This window comes from Notechis scutatus, chromosome 4, assembly GCF_049901735.1.
Source record: "Notechis scutatus isolate UNSWTSFEM ecotype Mainland chromosome 4, rNotScu1.2, whole genome shotgun sequence".
NCBI classification, from domain to species: domain Eukaryota; kingdom Metazoa; phylum Chordata; class Lepidosauria; order Squamata; family Elapidae; genus Notechis; species Notechis scutatus.
In genome coordinates this window covers 29,810,869-29,835,373 of record NC_142012.1, presented here as the reverse complement: position 1 = coordinate 29,835,373, position 24,505 = coordinate 29,810,869, and the positions used below count along the sequence as shown (strand labels likewise).

Genomic DNA, 24,505 nt, shown 5'->3' with positions numbered 1-24,505 from the left:
TGTGTGTTAAAGTGCAAGCCCTAACCATAACCTATTAACCCTGCAATTTTTAAAAAAATCAATTTTCAAACTATTGTCTTTTTCTTCTGTTTTTCAGCAACTGACTACACAGAAAATGGAAAGATTTATCCGACACATTTTAAACTACAACGTTGATATAACCAGAATATAAAGTATGAATGAAGCTTTTAATTAAGCTTTAGTCTAATCGTTAATGTTTTATTAATAAATAAATATTTACTGAATTTGGTGTAACCATATTGCTACTTAAGGTTTTCTCCACTGCAATGTCTACCTCCCAACTTGCTTTTAAAATTTTTACCTTGACAGATGCCAGCTCTCTCCTTCTATCTTAAAAAAAAAAAACCCTTATACATTATTTGTCTCTATAGGGTGATATAATCATTTCTATGGTAACCTTGCTCCTCAATGTCTCTTGGAGAAAAGAGTTCTTTTCCAGATGAGCCATTGCAAAGGCAAGAAGACCAGAACATGCTGTATTTCAGTGACTTTAACACAAAAGTAGCAAATGCCATTGCAAAACTCAAAATTAAACAGCAAGTGAACTGTGGGCTGGGCTTGTAAGGGAGACTTCAGGAGAATGCCAGCTGCTTTTTTGCAATGCCAAGTGATATTTAAAATTAAACAGTAGGTGCTGAAGCAGCAAAAGCCTTCCATGACTTGCTGGTTGGCAGCAGCTGGAGAAACAATGGGCAATCTTGATGGCCACATCAGGGACTCAATCTGCCACCCCTTCCAACCTGCTGGTTGAGCCACAGGACTCATGTGGCATGATTTTCCTATGGGCTCATCTTCCAGATTTTGTTTTAATCTTTTTTCTCTGTTAAGTGCTTCCTGGAGTGATTATTTTCTCCTCTTGTATGACATGGATTTTCTGGGGCTGCTTAATAGATCTGTTCAGCAGTTCAACCTTACAAGGCAAAAAAGGAGCATTTGGAAGTATAAGGTGCTTATGTGCAGCATCTGTCTGCCTTCCTAAACATCACTCCAACAAACCCCAAGAAAAGAGAGGGGCTATACTACATTTCCTCACACTCCGCAGGACCTCCTTGCCTTCCATCCCAAAGGGATCCTCACTCCTACTGCTGAACACGTGAAATCACCATACAATCTAAGAATACACAGAACCATCTGATGTGGATGGATGGAGCCTTTTCATTTGTTGTATTTCTTCAATTTAAAGGCAAGAGGGATGAGGGCTAGAAAATATCCCAAGATCAAACCTTTTTTTGCAAAATGTTCTCCCACTTCAAGCATATTTGGCCGTTTTAAAGTTGTACCTTATTTTCAGAACAATCTAAAAACTGAGAATCTGATAGGATGTTCTAATTGTTTATTTATCTTACTGCCTATCACTTTCCCCAATATTCTAGTAAAACATTTTCTCTATATATCAAAATATTTAATTACTTTAAATGTAATTTTCAAACTTCATAAAGTAGTGTAGATTTAGCTTTATTCACATCAGATAATGGCAGCCCAAGTACTTTTGCAAACTACAGTAGTGAAATAAATAGGCTAATTGGAATAGTTTAATTGCATGTAGTCTACATATAGTCATCCTGATTCAGCAGCAGATAAATCCATTTCACAGGGTGCATTAAGTACTTTTTGAACTTGATACTGATTTTGATCATATACCATATACCCACCCTCCAAAAATGCCTGCTCATGACTAGGCTCCCATTGCTCTTAATATATCCCTGTAATTTCCTGGCAGTTTCTGGAGGGTAGTCAAATATTCAATTCATCCTGCCACGTGGTTCTTTTCCTCTTGTGCACATCTGTGTGCAGAAGACAGTGCTTGCTTATGCTGTTTTTAGTCTTCTGCAACTCCATTTGACAATCCCAACTTTTGCTACCATATGTCCTTGCCTCTGCAAAAAGGTGAGATTTACACAGAGTGAGTGTGGCAGAACTCTTTGGCTTCTGTGAGGGGACGGTCCTCTCATCCAAGAGATGCTAATCATGCTCAATGCTTTGAGAAAATGTAAAAGCAGTAAGCTATATTTCACAATGAAAGGAGTGCCTCATGACACCATTTCATTTGATTCTAAATCTTGAAAGGAGCAATTCTAAACTTTTACAGGAAGAAGTTAAAAGTCACTGAAACTCTTGGAAGAAACACTTTAAACCAGGTGTGTACAATCTTGGCAACTTTAAGACCTGTGGACTTCAATTCCCAGAGTTCCCTAGCCCACTGACTGGGAAATTTTGGGACTTGAAGTCCACTAGACTTAAAAGTTGCCAAGATTGGTCATCCCTGACTTTCTCTGCAATGTTTTTATTACATTCACATTTTTCGTTGAAATTATTGTATTTTATTAAATTGTTGCTGGTTGCACTTGCACTGATGTATTTTTATATCAATAAATATAAAAGGTGATAAAGAAATCCCACTGAGATTAATAGCAAACTGTACTACTAGTCATTGGTTCTCTACCAATGGGGGCAGGGAGGGCTACAGTAGAATAATTGTACAAAAGAACTGTTAACCATATACGTAATCTGCTGCTGACATCAACAGAATTTCAATATGTTTACTATTATCCATAAATGAGACCACAGCCTTGAAAATATCATTTCCCTTTTCAGTATCATTAATATTTTTGAATTAGTGTTGTTCAAGAAACCATCACTGACAATTTGTTATTACTATTATTATTGATCGTTTAAATTTTATGGCATATTAAATTGTGGTTTGTCATCTAAAGTCTGTACAAATCGGGGCAGTCTTTAAATACTTACATAAATATATAAATAATACAAATTTAGAGGCCCCAACTGTCAGTTGAATAGAATAAGACTTACAAATATAAGAAGACTTAATTCTCAGAAATGCTTGCATTAGATTAATTATTAGTGACTTTTAATAGTGTAATGATTTAAGAGTTTATAGATAATAGAAATTACTGAAAATACTTTACCATCAATTATCATGTGGAAATTCTAAACTGTTACAAATGTAAACATTTGGGCCATGAGCTCTTTGTAACTCATAAAAGTAGCCATGAAAGATACAGCTGCTTTAATGAATCAGAGAATGCTGCATTCATGCTTTCACACATTTCACAGTAACTGTTCCTAATCATATCTGATAAACATATAACTGAATATTAAATATTTTAATCCAGTGATCTGCTACTACTGATGGCATATGCCTACTCCATTTCGAACCAGATTACCATGTTGTGGTAGCATTTGTGTCTTTATTAGGCTGAAAACTAAGGCTTAAAAGACTTCTAATATAAATTTGAAGCCATCATTGGTAACTGATGTTAAAAAATTATCAGTCAGGATTAGTCAACCTAGCACTGATACATTGGAACTGCATTCTAGAATTTCCAACTAATACAGTACTTATAGGTAATGTAACATATCTGTAACATACCATGAAGACCTACCGACAGTAGATAATATTTACTTATTTTAAAAATAATCCATTCAATACGTTTATCTGTATTTCTTTGAATTAGTTTAACAACTTTTAATGTCATTATCATAAGGCAATGTTTAAGAATGTTCATATATCTGATCCTGATCCTATGGATCTATTTTCGCTACAGACACACCAAACATTTATGCCGCTGTTGGTTAAAAATAAAATCAGTAATACTCAACACTATCATTCTTGTTTAGTGCAGCATCAGTGCACCTAAGAAGCCAGGTGAATTTCCTTTCTAGTAGCCACTAGGTAACATGTGATATTTCAAATGGTACTGAATTATAACTCCCACCATCACTATTAACCATGTTTCCTTGGGATCCTGAGAGATATAGTTCAGCAACATCAGAAGTGCGACACATTGCTGTATGTTGCCTTTTCCTGATTTACAGCAACTTAAATTTGTTCTTCATAATAAGCTCTCTGGCTTTGTCACCCCCAACATTTCCATGTTCTCCCATGCAAGTATCTCCGTTCCTACTTCCACAGTGATCAAGGTACTTAACACAGTAAAAGTTTGTGTACTTGCTTTCCTTACTTGAGCCCACCAGTGGGGACAGTATGGCATTTCTTGTGCTCCAGTAATTGCTCAGGAGTCTTCATGAACTTGTGGCACACATCACATTCAAACATCCGTGTAATCAGGTGGATTTGCAAATGGCGCTCAAACATGGTTTTTGTTTTGCAGACAAAGTTACAGAAAACACATTCAAAACCTGCAGAAGGAAATTACAGACACTATTACCTAAGTCACGCACGACAGCCTTGAGAAAGTGGAGGGAGTCACTTTGCATTCCTTCGCCAACTTTTTACCTTTCTCTGATTTTTCTTCCGCATTTAATAGAGTCTGACTACCAGGCACTACGGAAATAACTAGCAGGTTATTGGATCCCTTGGGTTTGGGGCTGATATCTGCTTCTTCTTTACTATTAGCAGAATCACTAAGTGCTGACAAGGAAGAAGAAGAAGGACTGGTTGAATCACTGGGTGTTTTCCTTTCTTCACCTAGAAAAAAAAATCAAAGGAATCAATGCGAAACATTAACCTGCTTATTGAAATCAGCATGCAAGCAATTCAGCTCAGAGATCCATACATAGAAGCATCTTTCTTTGTGCATCCCTACCTACACAGTGCAAATCTAAGTTGATTGTGTTAAATGTAGCCTCCTCTTTAATTAATTAAGCTAAACAAATTTAAGCTTTCCTGGGTACAACTGTATTTCCTTGAAACTCAGATTAAGCACTTCAAGCTATTATGTCTGTCTCTCTTAGTAAACCGAATGGCTCAATTTATCTTCACAATCCTTCCCACATCCTCTGCAAAAGGTCAGTTGATTTAAATACCAAAGCAAACAGATTATGGATGGGTGGTGGACATTGGTGGATGCTGGTTTATTTATGTCCTCCTACTGAGCAGCTGCAAAGTTGAAGAGTAGGTGCTCTGCAAAATACATTTGCATTTTAAGGAGATAAAAAATTAATAAGTTGACCAAGTGAAAGGGCCCTGTTTAACAGCATGTTTTTATGTTATGGCTAGTGTTGGGTTAGGTTGAATTAGCCTGCAGTTTTGCACCAACAAGCTTTAACAAAACTTTATTTTACAGTTAATATAAGGGAATGAAGCTGAAGCTGATTTGGGAGAGAAGGTTGCCTAGCTACCCTGAGAATGTAGCCAGAGCCCCCGGACTGACCTTATCATCGATCTAAAACTAAGCTTTGAACTATTTATTGCATGGATAACACTGATATAATTGTTGTGCTTTATTTTAGGATAATGGCATTTCTTGTACTGTAGGTGCTTGTTAGATTTTAATGAGTTCTTATACTTTCACTAAGTTAGCAATGTTGTTTTGGAACTGTCAGTGTACAAGCCAGCCTTGCTAACGAAGTTAAATTTCCAACAGGTAAAATCCAAAGCAGTGCATAAAACACATAAGAATGCCTCTAAGATATTGGTCAAGTGTGCTTTGAGTTGCCTGGAGTCACTTCAGCAAGTCATTATGTGAGTGAGTGATTGAGCACATGGCTAAAGGAAATTATTGGCAGGAAGTTTTGATCTTTTTAAATATGATTTCCTTTCTGAAATGAAGTAGGGCTTTTTTTTTTGAGGGGGTTAGTGTCCAATATATATCTCATTCTAGATTTAAGACCCAAATGGACACCTCTTTTGCCTGCCAGATCTTACTTTGTAGGCTCTGCAAAACAAGGGTGAACTAATAATCCTTGTGATGTATCTTCTGGGACAAAGATAATCACCAGCCAGCTTGAACTTGTTTCTGAAGTGCCAGAGAGCAAAAAGGATGATGGGATGGGAAGAACTTTTATCTCAGTATTTCTATCACCTCTACAGTTATTAATATATGAAGTGAGGCTTCTAGCTTTTTTCCCTATAGTCAAAATGCTGCCTTTTCTTCTTCTTTCTGGAATTACCAAGTCTACAGTAATCTCTTCCATGTACCTTTTTGTAGAAGATTGTGTCCAGATTGTTTATAATGAATCTGTGTATGGCACATTAATACACAATTTTATATTTGGGAACAACAGCTGGATTGATTAGTAATTACTTGGCTGAACAGTTCCATGTATCCCACTTATAGCAGTAGCATTATTATATCGATGAGTTTTTAAAAACAGTTAGCTGTATATGATGCTTTTGTACCACTTGTACCAATTTACAATTATTTCAAAGCAGTAAGGCTGTGGCCTTTGAGTGACATGTCAGAGACTGCTTTCCCAAAAGCAATGGTGGTCAGAACAAAGAAATTGACAGGGTCCTGGCACAACTAAATCTAATTAACATGCAGCAGATTGTAATTACAGCAGAACTACTTAAATACATCGAAGCTGATTAAATGTGCTTAATACTTTTCCAATTCTGTCATATTAAGCATTAGAATTTCATTGCAAACTCTTGAAGGATCTTTGAGAGGGACACATTGACAATATAGGGACTGCTACATTTACCTATTTCCTTTATCTGCCTGCTCCTCAGTCCAGAAAAAAAAAGTACTAGTTTGTTCCCTTCTATTCTGCCTTATGCATATGTGAAGTTCCAAGCAGGATTAAAATACTTCATTTTTCTTTTATCAATGACAGTCCCATATGACTAAATTTTCCAGGCACTTGCCCACAGGAACTGGAGTGTTAATGCAATGTTGGGATTCTAATTATTTTAATTTTTCAAATAATTATAATTGCCAAATTATATTGCATTATTCCTTAGGCAAAATGAAAATCAATGGGAAATTAAGCTGTGGAACCTATTAACATCCTAACCAAAGCAGTTTATGCCTGACAAAATCTTTTTTCACCAACACTGAAAATGCTTAAAGACCTTCATTAAATAATAGGGTTTGCAGTAAATCTAGTAGATAAGTCTTCTATTTCCAATCTGAATTAGAACTCCAAAATATTTGGGCACTGACAGGAAATGTTTTTCCTTCTCAATTTATTTAGCATCGATGTTCAGTGAAATGCACTTTTTTTGCAGATAACACAGTTGAGAAAAAGGAAAGCAAGTATTGGTTTAACAGTCTTATTTTGGTTTGTATTTTAATTTAGTTTTGTGTAGTTCACGGTTTAAAATTTAGAGACAAAACCAAATGCAAGTTATAAACCAATGTATGCATTTTTCCAAATCTAGTTATGCAGTTTTAGCTCTAAAACCCCCTACAAAATGTGTATTAGGACAAAAGCACACATATGTACACCTTGTGCACAATTATTAGGCAAGTGAGTATTTTGACCATATCATCATCATTTTTATGCATATTTTCCACCTCCACTTTAAATTTGAATGCTTTAAGTTGGCGTAAACATTTCAGGTGATGTGTATTTGTGTAATGAGGGAGGGTGTGGCCTAAGGAGATCAACACCCTATATCAGTGGTGGCTAACCTTTTTGGGCTCCTGTGCCAAAAATTGTGCATCCGCTTGCATGCTCATGCTTGCATGCCAGCACCCAGAAGGCAATACCTGCCCCCCCAGTCCCTACGTATGCATGCACAATCCCCCTGCCCCACCTTACCTGCACTGTGCCTCACAGCTGATTTTTGGCCGGTTTGAGGCATTTTTTGGCCTCCCAGAGGCTTGAGGAAGGCTTCTGCAGGCTTTGCAGGCCAAAAACTAGCCCTGTTTCACCATTTCTGGTATTTTCGGAAAAACAGGAAGTGACAAAACAGGGCTAGTTTTCGGCCTGCAAAGCCTGCAGAAGCCTTCAAGCCTCTGGGAGGCTAAAAAAGGTCTAAAACCAGCCGAAAATCAGCTGTGAGGCGTGCACATGTGCAGTGAGGTAAGTTTTCCTACAGCTTGCATGCTTGCACAAATGGCTCTGTGTGCCACCTGTGGCACGCGTGCCATAGGTTCATCATCATGGCCCTGTATCAAGGTATGCATAATTATTAGGCAGCTTCTTTTCCTCAGGCAAAATGGGCTAAAAAAGAGATATAATTGACTGAAAAGTCAAAAACTGTAAAAAGTTTTTCAGAGGGATGCAGCACTCTTGAAATTGCTAAGATATTGGGGCATGATCACAGAACCATCAAACATTTTGTTGCAAATAGTCAACAGGGTCGCAAGAAACATGTTGAGAAAAAAAGATGCACATTAACTGCCAAAGATTTGAGAAGAATCAAATGTGAAGCTACCAGGAATCCATTATCCTTCAATGCTGTTGTATTCCAGAACTGCAACCTACCTGGAGTGCCAATAAATACAAAGTATTCAGTGCTCAGAGACATGGCCAAAGTAAGGAAGGCTGAAACCTGACCACCACTGAACAAGACACATAAGTTGAAACGGCAAGACTGGGCCAAGAAATATCTGAAGACAGATTTTTCAAAGGTTTTATGGACTGATGAGATGAGAGTGAGTCTTGACGGACCAGATGGATGTGCCTGTGGCTGGATCAGTAACGGGCATAGAGGTCTACTTTAACTCAGACTCCAGCAAGTGGAGGAGGGATACTGGTATGGGCTGGTATTATTAAAGATGAGCTAGTTGGACCTTTTTGGGTTGAAGATTGACTCAAAATCAACTCCCAAACCTACTGCCAGTTTTTAGAAGACACTTTCTTCTAAAGCAGTGGTACAGGAAAAAGTCTGCATTTTGTAAGACCACCATGATTTTTATGCAGGACAACGCTCCATCGCATGCATTGAAATACTTCACTGAGTAGCTAGCTAGTAAAAGGCTTTAAAGATGAAAGAATAATGACATGCCGCCTTCCTCACGTGACCTAAACCCTATTGAGAACTTGTGGGCCCTTCTTAAATGGGAGATTTATGGTGAAAGAAAACAGTGCACCTGTCTGAATATTGTCTGGGAAGCTGTGGTTGCTGCTGCTCAAAAAGTTGATCATCAACAGATCAAGAAACTGACAGATTCCATGAATGGAAGGCTTATGACTGTTATTGAAAAGAAGGGGTGGCTATATTGGTCACTGATTTTTTAAAAATCATCAGAAATGCTTATTTGTAAATTTTGAGTTGTTTGTTTATTATTCTCACTTTAATAGATGAAAATAAATGAAGTGATATGGGAAATTTTTCATTTTTCAGTTGCATAATAATTCTGCATACCAATAATTGCCCAATAATTGTGCACACATAAATATTCTCCTAAGAAAGCCATAACCTCACTTTTACTTTTTTAAATATTCAGGTTTGAGGTTTATTAACATTTTGGATTGACCAAGAGCACTGTAGTTGTTCAATAATAAAATTAATCCTCAAAAATACAGCTTGCCCAATAATTGTGCACACAGTGTAGAACAAAACTGCTTGCCAAAATACATATACGTTAGGAAAACTGTAAACATGTGTACATTAGGAGAAATATACACAAATATGCAAATAAGTTTTTTGCAACATTTAAACAAAACATAATTGTACATTGAAGCAGGAAAGGATCAGACAAAGTTACAGGCAAAAGAATGAGAAAATGATAGGAAACTAATACAACAGATCATCCAGATGGTGACATGACATGAAGGTATGTCATAAGTTCATTGTTATTTTTAGCATTTTTGTTTATGATGGCGTACAAACAAGGTGCTTATGAAATCATATCAACACAAGATATGCAAGATTACTACTTGTGCCTGCAAATAATTTCTGAGCAGAGTCTACATTGCATGTTACAAAGCATTTGCAAATGCTGTCACAAGTGTGAAGAGCTGCTCAGTGAATTCTTGCATTCTCCTATCTAATGATAGCAATTAGCACACAAAAACTCTTCACAAGTGCTGAACAGAATCCAAATAATGTACAATGTAATTTTTGCATAAGACAACATGGGTTAGACTATAAAATCCATTTGGCCATAATCACCCATTTTAGATTGTGGCTATCAGAATTTTGCAATGGCTGGACCAAACTGGGATGGCATCAGTAAACCTTGATGTAGAGTAGTGGGACAGAAGCAGCAGAAGGAGATGACAAACCTGGACACAGAGAGAGGTTATCACCTGCATGCTTGTTGGCAACATGAGCCTTCATCTCCATCTCTTCCATGGTAACAAAATCACAGGCTGTGCAGCAAATAGAAAACATCCATTGTTCTTTATCCACATGAAGCGACATATGACTGACAAACTGGACATTCAGCTCTGTTTCAAATCCACACACATGACAACTGGAGGCAGGAGAAAGTTGGAAATGTTAAAGAGTATGCTTTTATAGATCCTCTGTGATACAGATGAACATTGCCTTTTATTTTTTAATTCATTTTGACCAGCTCCTGGTTTTATAAAGTGTTCAGTTAAAATTGCTCTGAGACATTCTTTTGTCTGTTGAACCGCTCCTGAACTGACAGCCTTGCCAAGCTGATTAAGGGCAGGCACAAGGCAACAATCCTGAACATGCTATAATGATGCTAAATAATCATAAAGTTAATTAACAACTACAGGTTCCAGATGCTGCACATCACCTAGCTATTTCCTTTGGGCAATAAGATGCGCTGCAGCCTTGCCAAGATGTTCAGTCAGCTTACTATGTGGACAAAGTGGGAACTCATTCTGCTCTTTAGAGCAGTGCCTGCCTGCCATGCTTTCTGGTTGTTTCGGAGCAGCTTCGTTGATAAAAAGAGGCTAATAGTTATTATTCTCAGCCGAAGCTGCTCCGAATCAACCACAAACGAAGGCAGGCAGGCAGGCAGAACAGAGCACTGGATTGAACGCAGGCGGCGCGGGTGGGTGGGTGAACGGGCACTTCGGAGGAGCTGCGGCGACAGGAAAAGCCACCCCCGGCTTCTTTGAAGCAGTTTCTTCCTGGGCTGGTGGAGGAGCGAGAGAGCGACTGAGAGAGGAACGAGGCGGGAGGAAACCGAAGCCGCTGAGCCGGAGAGCAGGACAGGCTTTGGTTGCTTCCTCCCTCCCCTTCTTTCATTTGTGTCCTTGATCCCTGATCCCAGCAGCATTCACCGAAGGCGAAGAAAGCCGCCATTTTTTTAATTTTATTTTCTTTGCGGCCCGGTACAGAGTGTTCCACGGACCGATACCGTCCGCGGCCCGGTGGTTGGGGACCCCTGCTTTAGAGCAATTCCCAAGCTTTGGAAATATCCAATCTCAGCTTGCAATCTAACACCAAAAAGTCTGGAATTCTTAATACAAGAAAGCCAAAATGAGCGCAGGAACTTTTTCTGCCTGATTAGGCAAAAGCTTAATACACAAATAGAAATAGTCGTGAGGGACATTTTGCAAACAAGTTCTTCTCTTATAGCACTGATTTGGCATTTAAAGCCTCACATTTCCATAATTTGGCACTCTAGCTGCAAAAGATCACAACTCTCAGCCCCCCCATTTTCACGCTGGATAGAGAGAACAAGAATTGTGGTCCAGCATTTGGGTGAAAGTTGAAAATGGCTGGCCTAAATAGTCTTGGATCAAGGAATTTTAGGAGTCATCTCATGAAAATTGTTTCTGTTCATGAGATAAGGAAAAATAAATATATTTTCTGCCTTTTCTCTACCTGTAGAAGCATGTTAATATTTTAGAGGCAGTGTTTACCTCGAAGTCATCCAATAAGTTTCTATGATTGAGGATGGGTAGACCTGGATCTGTGTTTTAAGCAGTGCACCAAACTCTTTTTATTTGGATGGCCAAATTATAAAACCCTTTCCAGAACTCTCTTTGTATACTTTAATTGAATAGTGAACATAAGGCTTTCTTTAGGCTAAGATCACTTAAGTAATCTCTTTTAATTCTGTTTACTACTGGATTTTATTGTTTCATTATTTTTTTAAGTTCCAATCGTATGTTTTAATTTAACTGGTGTGTGGTGCCTTGATTGAATCTTGCTTTGAAAGATAATATGCATATACTTATATTAACATTATTTCTGCACCTGACACATTTTACAGTGTTTCCTGCAATTTGTCTGAACATTAACAGACCAGATACTCAATTGCCAATTCACTCAACTAATCCAGAAATGGCCGCTTGGAATTGCAATGATTAAATTTTTTGGCTACAGCAGCTTGCTATTTGGATCCATTCATTTAATCATGGTACTACTTCCAATACTGGGCAGTTTGTGATTTGGAGCTTTCCAGTGAGGTACTACCCATGGTATAAATTCCCACAGTATAAATTCCAAGCTACCCATAGTTTGCATCCCAAGTCTGAACCATGGCAGACTTTCAGGCAAGACCTTGGTGCAGCAGGCAAATGAGACATGCACTTATTCAGGAGCAAGTGTTGCAGCATATTCTAGATAACTGGAAGAATATAGCTCATATCCCAGTTTAATTCAGATGTCAACGGGTTTTCAGAAGATCAAAAGTCAAGATTTTACCCCGTAGATACAATTATGATGTTCAAAAATTCACTAATATCAAAAGTGGCTTCAGTTTCTGCTAGACCAATTCTTAAGTTAGTGAATTTCAATCTGTTATTGCAGAACATTCTAAGAAATATGAAGTTTGTCCTGACATACATATATGGACATAAAATAGCTTCAGAACTAAGTTGGAAAGCACAAATTGGCAGAGCAATACCTTCAACAGAACTGTAAAGAAGAGAATATCTTTTCATTTTACTTCATTTTGGGGGGGATGTACAAAATGTTCTACAGCAAAATGGTAATTTCTTTGATTTGAACCTTTTGCAAGCCATAATAAACTCATCATTATCTTTAAATATAAATAGTATGGTGGTTGCTCTTTTATAAGCCAACAAGCCTAAACGGAAACTGAGAGCTGGGCTTGGTTTTTCAGCAGGATCCTCACCTGTAGTAATAAGGATGCTTCTTTCTATCATTGCCTTCAGATGTGACAGCACTGACAATGTCCTCAGTGTCTGTACTCACCAACTTCACAGAATGCACAGTCAGATGCTGGTTCAGATTAGCACGGCACTTAGCAGCATATGGGCACAAATGGCATTTATATTTTCTCTCTTCTGGAAAGAAACATTAAAAAGAAAACCCTAAGTGGAATTTCTTGTATGCATCTCTTGTCACAAGTACGAGCCTGGGACTTCCATCACTATCGAGAGTTGCTGAACCAGGTGAGGCAAAAGGAGGGGTACCTGCTCAAATTTTCTAATAAAAAGTTTATGTTTATATTTATATAAAGTTTATATTTCTAAAAAAAACACCCACTGGGAATTTCCACAAAAAGGTCTTTGCACCAATGAATTTTTGCACCTGTGCAAATGTTGTCTCTGCTCCTTGCCAGCTGAAGTGGCTCAGCTGCAGGATATTTGAGTAAGACGTTGCTATTTTAAAAAAATAATAATATTTTTTTCTGCTATCTTGTGGCTATCTAGGTTTTTTGAAGCCCAGACATTGCAAGGGTTGTGAAGCTTTCAATTAATAGAGGAGACAGGTGCAAACTGAAATTCCCTGGGCTTCCCTGGGATTTAAAAGGATTTGCTACTTTGATTTTATTTAAAAATATAAATAAACAGTAAGTGTACTAAAACATTATTTCTTTCTGAAATTTAAAACAGTGCAGACATGTTAAAACACAAAAGCAATTTTACCAAAACACTAAGTGCAAAGCAATGATCTAGAACAGTTTCCTCCAATGTGGACAATTTCATGGACCCCCAACGATGATTCCTATCCAGAGTGACCCAAATCCAGTACATCACATTGAACCAGACTGGGAAAGTCTACTGTAGAAGAAATCATTTGGAATACTTCAAGAAGTATAGCTGTACAAAACAAAATGATCATAATCTTTACTCTTCGTATTTAATTTGATATTTTATTATAGACAAATAACACTTTGTGCAAGAAAATGTCTAATAATTTAATTGAATGCCATTAGTACATTTCTTCAATTCTTTTTCACCTGCAAATATAATGTTCGTAAGTTATTTGGAATATTTTCTAATAATCACATTTCTGTATGATTACAGAAGCGTACATGAGTTTTGAACGTACAGCTTACAATAATAATAACGCAATGGGGGCAGATTTTCTAACAGAAACAGAAGATTCCAGATTCCATTCATCTGTGGGGGGAAATAAGCAAATACTTTTCAGTGAAGAATTGAAGACAAAAGGTTGTTTTGATTTTATTATTATTTACTTATTTATTAAACTTATGGTTGTGAGTTAGTGAAAACTTTTTGATGGTTTACAACAGGGCACCCCAGCCCCTGGCCTGTGACTTACTATCTGGCCATGGTGTATTTGGAATTACACAAGCTGAGCCATGTCTGTGCACACCAGCCCGCCACTTGTGCAAGGGCTGCATCCGCACATGCTTGCCCACTGCTCTCTCAGCCCAGTTTCACCCTCCCAAGGCTGCCAAGCTGCAAAGTTGGGGATTGCTAATTTATAATACCAGTAAAGGCTGAAGTTATTGAAGTTAACATTAAAAATTAAAGTCTGAGTTAAAACCTAATATATTAACAAAGAAATCAAATCGTAATCAAGATAAAATGGTATTTTTTTAAACTTATTCCTTTAACACAGTATGTTCCAGAAAAGGGAACATCTTTCTGTTCTTAAGCAACTGAATTCTTAAAAATGAGGAATGACAACCCTACCTATTATCTGCCATTACTAGACAACTAATTGCTTCTATAAATGTGCTTTTCTTTAGACCTATTTTCCCTTTAGATTTGCAACTGGATGGGGACAGCAATTTTTATTACATAAATGGATTTAATGCAGAATATTCCAGTAACTGATCCTTATTTCATGATTCTTCCAGACAATCACAGAAAGAGGAGAAGGATATATTTTAATGATGGCTTTAAGTAATTGCCTTTGATTACTGCAGTGATTCCAGTTCTATTCACTCTTACTTGCATTCAAAGAAATGTATTCTGTTTCTCCGAAAAAAGAACAAATTCTATCCTATCTTATTTTAGAATTATAAATATTACCTGTGTGCAGGGAGAGATGTCGGGACAACGTCTGTTGTCGGCCAAACACTTTTCCACATACATCACAAGGAAAGAGCTGGTCATTAAACTTCCAAGATGGCAACCCATTTCCAGTTTCTAGTCCTATATTCTCCGTTTCTGTTCCTCCCCCAAAAAGAAAAAAAATGTCATTCTATTATTAGCAAGCCAAAGGCATTCTCAGTTTTGTCTACTGTGTCTTGCTGGATAGACCATTGGCAACAAAAGGAAACTGTCCCACTCTCAGTGAATATAAACCAGACTTTACAAAACTATCAATCCTATTAAGAGTTTGTAAATAATATTTCACTACTAATCATATTAATCTGAGTCCCTAGACAGAACAGGAACTTCCTCAAGTTATAATTTTAAAAGAAAAGTAAAAAACAGTTAAATGTCAGGGCTTGGATAGCAGGCAGATACCAGCCTCCGTCATATATGCTGTCTTCTGCTTTTAGTCTTTTGTTTATACAAACGACAACCTCTCTCACTGACCATTTCCAAGTAGCTAGTAGATCAAACTTGGAATTTGCTTTTATCTATTGATTTAATTAATTAATTACATTCTACAGCTTATTTCTAGAGAATATTGAATTCATGTTTACAGCACAATTGGTTTTGTTGAGTTTTAATATTTCCAGTTATCTTCTTGCTTTTGACTATATTTCCTCAAGAGAGTTGGTAAGAAGGAATAGAAAGGAGACAAATTAAAATTTATGTGAATCCCAATACATCCTGAACTAGAGAGAAAATTAGCTCAAACATCCCAAGTAATCCTTTCTGTTCGCCTCTTGTTAGCCTAAGTATGCCAATCAATGTGGACCAAATCCTCCACCCCGCTTCCAGTAAAAAGTGCATATGATCCATCTTTATATGAGTATACAATATGTGTAACCATCGGTTAAAATTGCCAATTAAGCAAAATCATTTATAAAAGTAATTCCTCTATCTGAATATTATCACAGACAATTCTCACGTGCATAAACACACAAGTACACTTAAAAACCTAAATACATTTCGGAGGGGCAAATAATAAGGAAAAAAAACAGGATAGAGGTGGGCTAAGGGGGAAGGATTAGATATATTAGCAAGAGAATGGATGGAAAAAAGGAGTGGGAAGGGAAGGGCAGTTTAGGCCTTATAAATTTTTACAATTTACAGTTTACAATTCAGAAGGCAAGCATTCCTTCTCAAATGATGGCTACTGTTCAAAGGTTCCCATGATTTTCAACAACAAGGTCTGCAGTCATCTATTCTTTCTATTCTTCCTTTTGGTTTGTCTTCTATACTCTGCTAATATAAGAGTGAGGGGTCCTTGGTGCTCTCTGAGCTTGTTTTGTTGCAGATGTTTCATTACCCAAACTAGGTAATATCATCAATGCTGTCAGTGGCAAGCCACTAGAACTGTGATGGAAACCTACGGCATGCATACCAAAGGCCACACGCAGAGCCCTCTCTCTGGGCAAGCAAGCCATTCCCCCAGCTCAGCTCCGCCGTGCATGCTTGCGCTTGCCTCCCACTGGCCAGCTGGTCTCCGGGTCTCTGCTGCACATGCGTGGGGGGTGCAAGGGGGTTGTGCACTTATGCATGGGGGCAGGTCTCTCACACACAGGGGTCATGCATGCATGCACATGGGGGCCACGCGCTTATGTGGGGTCATGCACGCATGCGTGGGGGTGCATACAAATGTGCGGGGTCATGTGCACATGCGCAGAGGTCACATGAGCATGTGCAGGATGCATGCATGTGTGTTGCATTTGGAGAATGCACACATATGTGCGCGCTTTGGGCACTTCGTGCCAAAAAGGTTAGCCATCACTGCGCTAGAATATAAACTGAGAGCAAACCCCATTCCTTAGCACCCCTCATTTTAGCTGTGAGCTACAAATATTCTCCTTTATTAGTATTACAACAGTCTTGTATTCCCTGCCCCGCTCTAATTTCAAGATGATTATTTGAGGGTGTGTGTGGAGAAACAGGATTTTCTTTCTTGAGCAGCACTGAATTCAACTGGGACAGACTGTTTTGGGATAACATGTGCATGAATGCATAAGCAGTCTGGACAGGTAATAAAGGTTGTGGTCTGAAGGATAAAAGATATGTTTTAAAGTCTTACATAATTCCCAACTCAGCAAATCCCGTAAATATGGAACTGTATAAAATCACAAATAATGAGGGTCTTGAGCAGGATTTTTGTTGCTGTTCTCTCTGTTTACCAACTTACTTCAACAAAAAACAATTCATTCCCTGAAGTGCTTGCCTTCTCAATATCAAGGCCTACACAGTTCCAAATATAGAAAAATAATGCCTTTCCACAATAGTAATTTGCATGTTTTACCCCAATGTTGAGAGGAAAAGCACTAGAAGAATTTTGCATATCCAAATAGCATCGGACTCAGCTTTAATTTGAATCCCTTTTCTTTCTCTTTGTGTTTTCTCTATTTAATTTCCAACTGCTATCAAGACATATTTGACATTAAAAAAGGCTCTCATTTCAGTTTTTGAGAAAAAAGGTTTATTATTTCTGCAGTTCAGCCTAAATGCTTATTCTTGCTCTTGATATATTAATGGTTCCCAATGGTTCCCTCTTAATAATCCATATAGTTCCCAAAAATAGCAATAGCACTTAGACTTACTGCTTTATAGCCCTCTCTAAGTGATTTAGAGTCAGCATATTGCCCCCAACAATTTTGGGTCCCCATTTTACCCACCTCGGAAGGATGGAAGGCTGAGTCAACCTTGATATTTGAACTGCTAAATTGAATGCAACCTGCAGTCAGCAGAAGTAGCCTGCAGTATTTACTCTAACCACTGAGCCACCATATAACTCAATAATGCTTGTCAATGACCAATATCTTGGCTTCTTTCTGAGTCCAGCACTGAGTACTGAACTGGAAGGATTTTTTTTATGTCAGTGAGTCAATGCAGTAATCAAAATGAAATGTATGTACAATTTAAATATTTAATGTAAGGCATCTTTTTTTTTTTTTTAAGTGAAAAAGAGGTTTAATCAGATATCAGCCTGCCTAAGTTATATTAAGTGGAATTCACCAGTCAAGGTGTTTCATGAAAATGTTTTAGTAAACAATGTAAGGCTATTTCAGCTATAAAACAGGCCGGACTTAAACATAAACTGTTATTATATTCAAATACTATTTTTGGTTTGATTCACAATTATCAATTTTCTATGTTAAAAGATGTGAATATTATACAAGTTTGATAGCTTGTTAGGATATTAAAATGAGATTAATTCAAAGTATTATTTTTCAAAGGCTTGTTTATCATCCCTTTTTCCTGTCCTTATACAATTTTTGAGTTTATAATCAGCTAATAACTAAGTTGTTTTAAATGGTCAGGTGTAAAAGTTAATACTGGATATAAGTTCATACTATTGATGTGGGTACAGCCTACTGATATGTATTCATAGCTACTGCTATCTTCCTTGATAAGAAACAAGTCTTCCTGTTAAACTAGGAAGTAAATATAATGTTCAAAATAGTATATGAAATTATTGAAGTCCAAAGCTTTTTGCATTCTTTTTACTTTAAATCTTTTCTTTTTAATGGAGAAAAAAAGATAATTCAAAATCAGAAACTCTTTTGTCCCCATATATTTTGTGTAACTAGTGGAGAAACAACATTAAAAGGTCTGGAACAGGACGTATTTTCTTCTTGGAACAGGACTTATTTTCTTCTTGGTTTCAAGCATTTTGGTGCTTGTCAAAGCAGCTTTTTCAGATGGAGAAAGTTGATTAGGGGAATCTGAGTAGTAGACAGATTGTTGGAACGCAGCAACTTCCAAAATTCTTAGGGGTCATTAAGTGTAGCCTCCCAGGTAAACCTGTGAAATGGTCTTAATCTTACCAGGGACTGAGGAGAGAGCAGCAGAAGAAAAGCCTACTCAGATTCCTCTTAACCAACTTGCACAGTTTGAAGAAACTACTTAGATAAGCAGCAAAAACATTTCAACAGTTTGCATGACTCAGCTTCCAGACAACTCTACCTGGATGACAATCTTCACTGACAACATTGAAAGGAGGTAATTGAATGGCATTTTGGATAGAAAAATAGTGGGCTTTTATAAAAATTCATATTTGTGAAAAAACACATTCAAAAAAGTAAGTTGGGATTCTTTGCAAACAAATAAGAGAGAGTTCTAAAAAGAATTAACCTTAATAGAATGGCTCAGGAATTCTGGGAGTTGAAGTCCACAAGTCATAAAAGGGCCATGGTTCCCCGCCCCATCCTAGGCCTATATCACTAGTCACATTTAAAGCCAAATACAACCTATCAGACATACTGTATATGTTGCCATTCGGTAATTTCTAACCGTGCAACTATTTTACTAGGACTAACAAAATGAACAAATATCTGGTGCACTACAATAACATGTATTACTGTACAGGTGTCAGGATTCCGTTTTATAAATACTTCAGCTAAGTATGATCAGATATATTTGTCCATATATCCTCCCTTTATCGTAATAATGAGAACTATAAACAACAATTGCCATCGCTCTCTCTCCCAGCATTCTGTTTCACTTGCATGAGTGCATGTCTGTCTGACCTATTGGGAAGTGCTCTTTTTTGTATAAAGCCACAGCAATCTGGATAGATTATCAGTCAAAGAAAATACTGTATAAGCGAATTACTGTGATGAATTCAAGCAAGACCTGAAAGCTAGCTTAACTGAGCAACAAACAGCTATTCAGTCATTATCACAGGCTATTTATTATAAGTCCCATCTCTCAGAAAAACTATGGTTCATATAGCACTTGAAACAACAAAAGCTTGCCACTTGATGGGTATCCTCTGGGTGCTACCATTATCTGCTATTTGTCTTATAATAATACAAATTATCCTTAATGTGTGATTAATCATGCATTTTCCAAATTAGCCCTTCTGCAAAGTTTAAAAAGGGAGATGGAAAGAAATAGCTGAAGTATGTATAAAGTGTTTAATTTCTCTGAAATCAATTGTGAACCATTCTTTCAATTATTCATTTTGAGTTCAAGAGGATGGTCATTTGACTCTACAACAACATATGTTTTAGCAGAGCTTTTGGAGTACTTAATCAAATAGGCTTCAGAGAGAAAAATTTGGTAATGATTATAGGGAAATATCAAGTATAAGATAGTTCCAACAAAAGCCTTATACATACAGATTATGGAATATTCAGGATATAATGCATTGGTGTAATATGTGGAGATTTGCCCATAGAAATATCAAATTATGGTCTGCCTCCTTTCTTAGTGGTTGCTTTCCACTGGGTATTGATGGAAGGGGAGAGGTTGTTGTTAGATATTCAATGGGGAAAAGTCAGTGATGTCAGACTTCTCCCATTGGTTCATTTTCCAGGCAGGAAAATGAACAGCTGTCAGTGGCTGAAATTGTGGACAGCAGCCTGTAAAAAGATCAACAGGCACACTGGGCAGCAGTCTTTTGTTCAGAGCTAAAAAAGAAATCCTTTCCTTCTACCGTTGTCCTGCCTCTTCAATCAAGTCCATATCTAACACTGGTGACGAAGGTGGGATTCTAGAAGAGAACAAAGGAAACGAGGCGAAGATGGAAAATTCTAACAACAGAATGCTGCTATCACCGTGCTGATCATCAGAATGTCCACCCACGCTCAACCAGAACTTTTTGATCCAAAAAAGCATGACTGGGTCACGTACATGGGACAATTTCAAATGTTTTTAGAAGCAAATTCACTGCAGGATGCAACAGAACAGAGGAAGAGAGCTCTATTCCTGGGATATTGTGGAAATCGCCTCTACAAAACAGCTAGAACCCTAGCTACTCCCAAAGATGTGGAAACAATGGAATGGAAAGAATTACAGAAGTTGTTAGAAGAACATTATGCTCCCACTGCATCATCACTGGCTCACTGACTTGACTTTTACCGCAGAGAACAGAAACCAGGTGATACCATAAATGATTACCTTACAAACCTACGAGATATTGCTGCAGGCTGTGAGTTTCAAAATGTGGAAATAACTTGTAGAATTATAGTTGGAATGAGAATTGTAGAATTGTAGTTGGAATGAGGGACCTGAAATTGCAAAGGAAGCTGATAACTAAAAAGAGCATCTCTTTAAAAGAAGTAATAGAGGAAGCCTGAGCAGCAGAAATCTTGGAAAAACCAGCAGCTAAAATTGAGAAATCCGAGAGCGTTCACTCAGCATGGGGGACAACCAGCAAATATCAGGGAGAGGGGGAGATTGGAGAACTCTCCGAAGAAGAGGAGGAAGAAGTACATAAAGTAAAACCTGATAGAAGATCAAGGCTCCAAGGGACGAACCAGAGACTCCTATGGTGAGCAGGCTGTAAAGGGAACCACCCCCGGGCGGTTTGCAAATTCAGGGATACAATCTGCTGCCAATGCGAGAGAAGGGGGCATATTGCTGAAGCATGCAGAGCAAATCTGCCAGCATACCCCAGGCAGAGACAAGCAGGGTTCCCTAATCATCCACGTGGCCCACAACAAAGGGGATTCCAGAGACCTCCTAATTCAAATTACAGGAGGGAAGAGAATAGAATGGAGAAGGACAGAAACTATGAACACACAATAATGGGGCATTCTGATCACCATAAATCAAAGAAATTCAACATCACAGTGATAATAGGAGAAAAACCTTGTGATATGGAAATTGACTCCGGATCCTACATATCTATGGTGTCCTGGACAACTATAAAAGAAACAATCCCTGGCATAACTCGACAACAACTAAAACCACAACGTTTAATACTAAAAGATTTCCAAGGGAACAGAATTCCTGTGTTAGGAAGAAGAATTTTTCCAGTAAAATTCAGAAACTTCACCGGTGAATTGCCTTTAACCATTGTGGACAAAGAAATACCAAGCCTCCTCAGAATAGAATGGTTTAGAGCCATAGGAGTTGAGGTGACCATCCACACCATACAAGCGGAGGAGCACAATCAAATGAGAGAGGACCTGCAGACTGAATTCAAGGATGTGTTTGACGGAACCCTAAGCAAGTATAGGGGGACCCCTATTTCCCTCAACCTTGATTCAAAAGGTCCCCGTCAGAATAAAACCAAGGCGAGTCCCTTTCTCCTTGAGACCCAAAGTGGATGAACAATTAGATAAACTCATAGCCCAGGGAGAACTAGAGCCAGTTGATCACGCTAAGTGGGAGACCCCTATAGTCACTCCATTTAAGCCAGATGGGTCAATCAGAATCTGTGCTAATTATAAAATTTCAATTAATACTGCATTGCAACAGAGCGCATACCTAGTGCCAGTTGTACAACATCTATTGCATTCAATAGGAAAGGGGAAAATTTTTGCCAAATTAGACTTGGCTCAAACCTATCAGCAGTTACCTGTGGATGAAGAAACAGCAGAAGCTCAGACCACTGTAACACACAGGGATGCTTGCAAATGCAAAAGACTGCAATTTGGGGTCAGTGTATCCCCTGGACTATTTCAAAGCTTAATGGAATGCCTACTACAGGGCATTGTGGGGGGTGGTACCTTATTTTGATAATGTCCTCGTGGCAGCAGAGGACAAAGAACAACTTAAACAAAGACTAAGTCTAGTCTTGAGCAGATTTCAAGAAGCTGGCCTTAAACTCAAAAAAGAGAAATGTCACATAGCAGTACCAAGTGTTGAATTTCTGGGATATCTAATTGATGAGACAGGTATACACCCTACTGATAGTAAAATAAAAGCAACTAAGGAAGCTCCCACTCCAACAAACAAAACAGAATTACAGGCTTTCCTGGGACTTTTAAACTTTTACAGTATTTTTCTACCACAGAAAGCAACAGTTGCTGAACCACTTCACAGACTTCTTGATAAAAATGCAGAATGGACTTGGGGGCACAGAGAAGCAACTGCATTTGAATCCATAAAAGGACTCCTAACAGTGTTCTAGTACAATATAATGAAACATTACCTCTTTCACTAACATGTGATGCATCTCCTTTTGGGGTAGGGGCCGTTCTCAGCCATAAATTCCCGAATGGCAGAGAAGCACCCATTGCTTTCTACTCAAAAACTTTATCCAAAGCTGAATGGAATTACAGCCAGCTAGATAAGGAAGCACTGGCTGTAGTAGCAGGCATTAAGCGTTTTCACGAATATCTTTATGGGAGACAATTTGAACTAGTCACAGACCACAAACCACTCCTAGGCATCATAGCAGGAAACAACCAACACCAAACATATTGTCCCCTAGAATGACAAGATGGACTGTTTTCTTAGCTGCATATAACTATCGCCTTATACACCGACCGGGCAAGACCATAACTCATGCAGATGCACTCAGTCGCTGCCCCCTTCCAGAACCTGTTGAAGACCCAGCTCCAGCCACATCCATACTCCTCACTGAAGACATCGCCACTGGCCCTATCACAGCATCAGAGATAGCCAAACACTCAGCCAAAGACAAAACTCTGGCACGTATTTTAAACTGGGTGTTGAGGGGATGGCCAGAAGAAGCACTGGAAGGTGACTTTAAACCATTTAAAATTCGGCAAAATGAACTGTCTGTAATTAAAGGGTGTTTGTTGTGGGGGGATAGAGTTGTGATACCTGAGATGCTGAGAGAACAAGTCTTAAGAATGTTGCATGAGGGCCACCCAGGGATAGTAAGAATGAAAGCATTAGCCAGAAGTTATACTTGGTGGCTGGGAATGGATAAGGAAATTGAAAAATGGGTTGCAGGTTGTACGCCTTGTCAGGAATCTAGACCTGCACCCCCTTCAGCACCAACCCTAGAATGGGAATCACCAAAAGCACCTTGGTCTAGAATACATATAGACCTGGCAGGGCCAATGCAGGGGCAAACATTTCTAATAACCGTTGATGCATATTCAAAGTGGGTGGAAGTAACGATCATGAAAACCACCACAGCAGATGCTGCGATTAAGGTATTGAGGAAATTGTTTGCCACACATGGGTTACCAGATGTTGTGGTATCAGATAATGGGCCCCAATTCACAGCAAATAATTTTGAATGTTTCCTAGCTGAACAGGGAATCCATCACACATTATCAGCACCTGGACACGCCCAGAATCACGGGCAGACAGAGAGAGCTGTAAGATCCACGAAGGAAACCTTAGCAAAAATGGGACCAGGGGATTGGAAAATGAAAATAGACAAATTCTTAATGATATAATATATCACCCCTTCGGCCGCCACACACAGAAGTCCAGCAGAACTTTTAATGGGGCGGAAGTTAAGATCAGAGCTAGATAGATTACACCCACACTACAATCCAAGCACACCCGCAGATTCGACAAGTAAATGCAGATATTTGAACATAGGTCAATCTGTCTATGCTCACAACTATGCAGGGGACCCCCCTACATGAGTAGTGCAAGTCACAGGCCCCCGATCTTATAGAGTAGAACTAGAAGATGGGAAAATATGGAGCAAACACATAGACCAACTCCGGGAACGATTGGAACGGAATCTGAACGACCAGAAAACCTCAGAAACAGAAACACAGCATAGAGAGGTAAGACTAACCCTAACAACTACAAATACTGAAAACATAAGCCTCCCCACTCTAGGGTGGGCCTCAAACTCAAGTACACCGCAGGATAATTTAGCTGAAGGGGGGGGGGAAATCCAGCAAAGAAACCCAGAGCCCTCTGTTCCGTCGGAGCCAGCCCCACCCCTGAAAAACCCCGAGGCTGGCTCTGCAGTGAC

At 38.5% G+C, this 24,505-nt stretch overlaps 1 protein-coding gene across 6 annotated transcripts in view; it reads right to left on the bottom strand.

The window, feature by feature from the left end:
• The window catches only part of ZNF827 (zinc finger protein 827), a 142,901-nt gene that overhangs the window by 5,812 nt on the left and 112,584 nt on the right, over window positions 1–24,505 (bottom strand). The window contains exons 9-13 of one of the 6 annotated variants that reach the window (XM_026668782.2): window positions 14,806–14,943; window positions 12,690–12,861; window positions 9,907–10,097; window positions 4,280–4,471; window positions 4,005–4,182 (exon numbers count right to left, since the gene is read on the bottom strand). In XM_026668782.2, the coding sequence (XP_026524567.1) occupies window positions 4,005–4,182; window positions 4,280–4,471; window positions 9,907–10,097; window positions 12,690–12,861; window positions 14,806–14,943 (871 nt within the window). Of the gene's footprint in view, window positions 1–3,995; window positions 4,183–4,279; window positions 4,472–9,906; window positions 10,098–12,689; window positions 12,862–14,805; window positions 14,944–24,505 lie in introns of all 6 variants that reach the window. The other 5 variants (XM_026668783.2, XM_087963047.1, XM_087963048.1 and 2 more) reach the window with 5 other exon arrangements.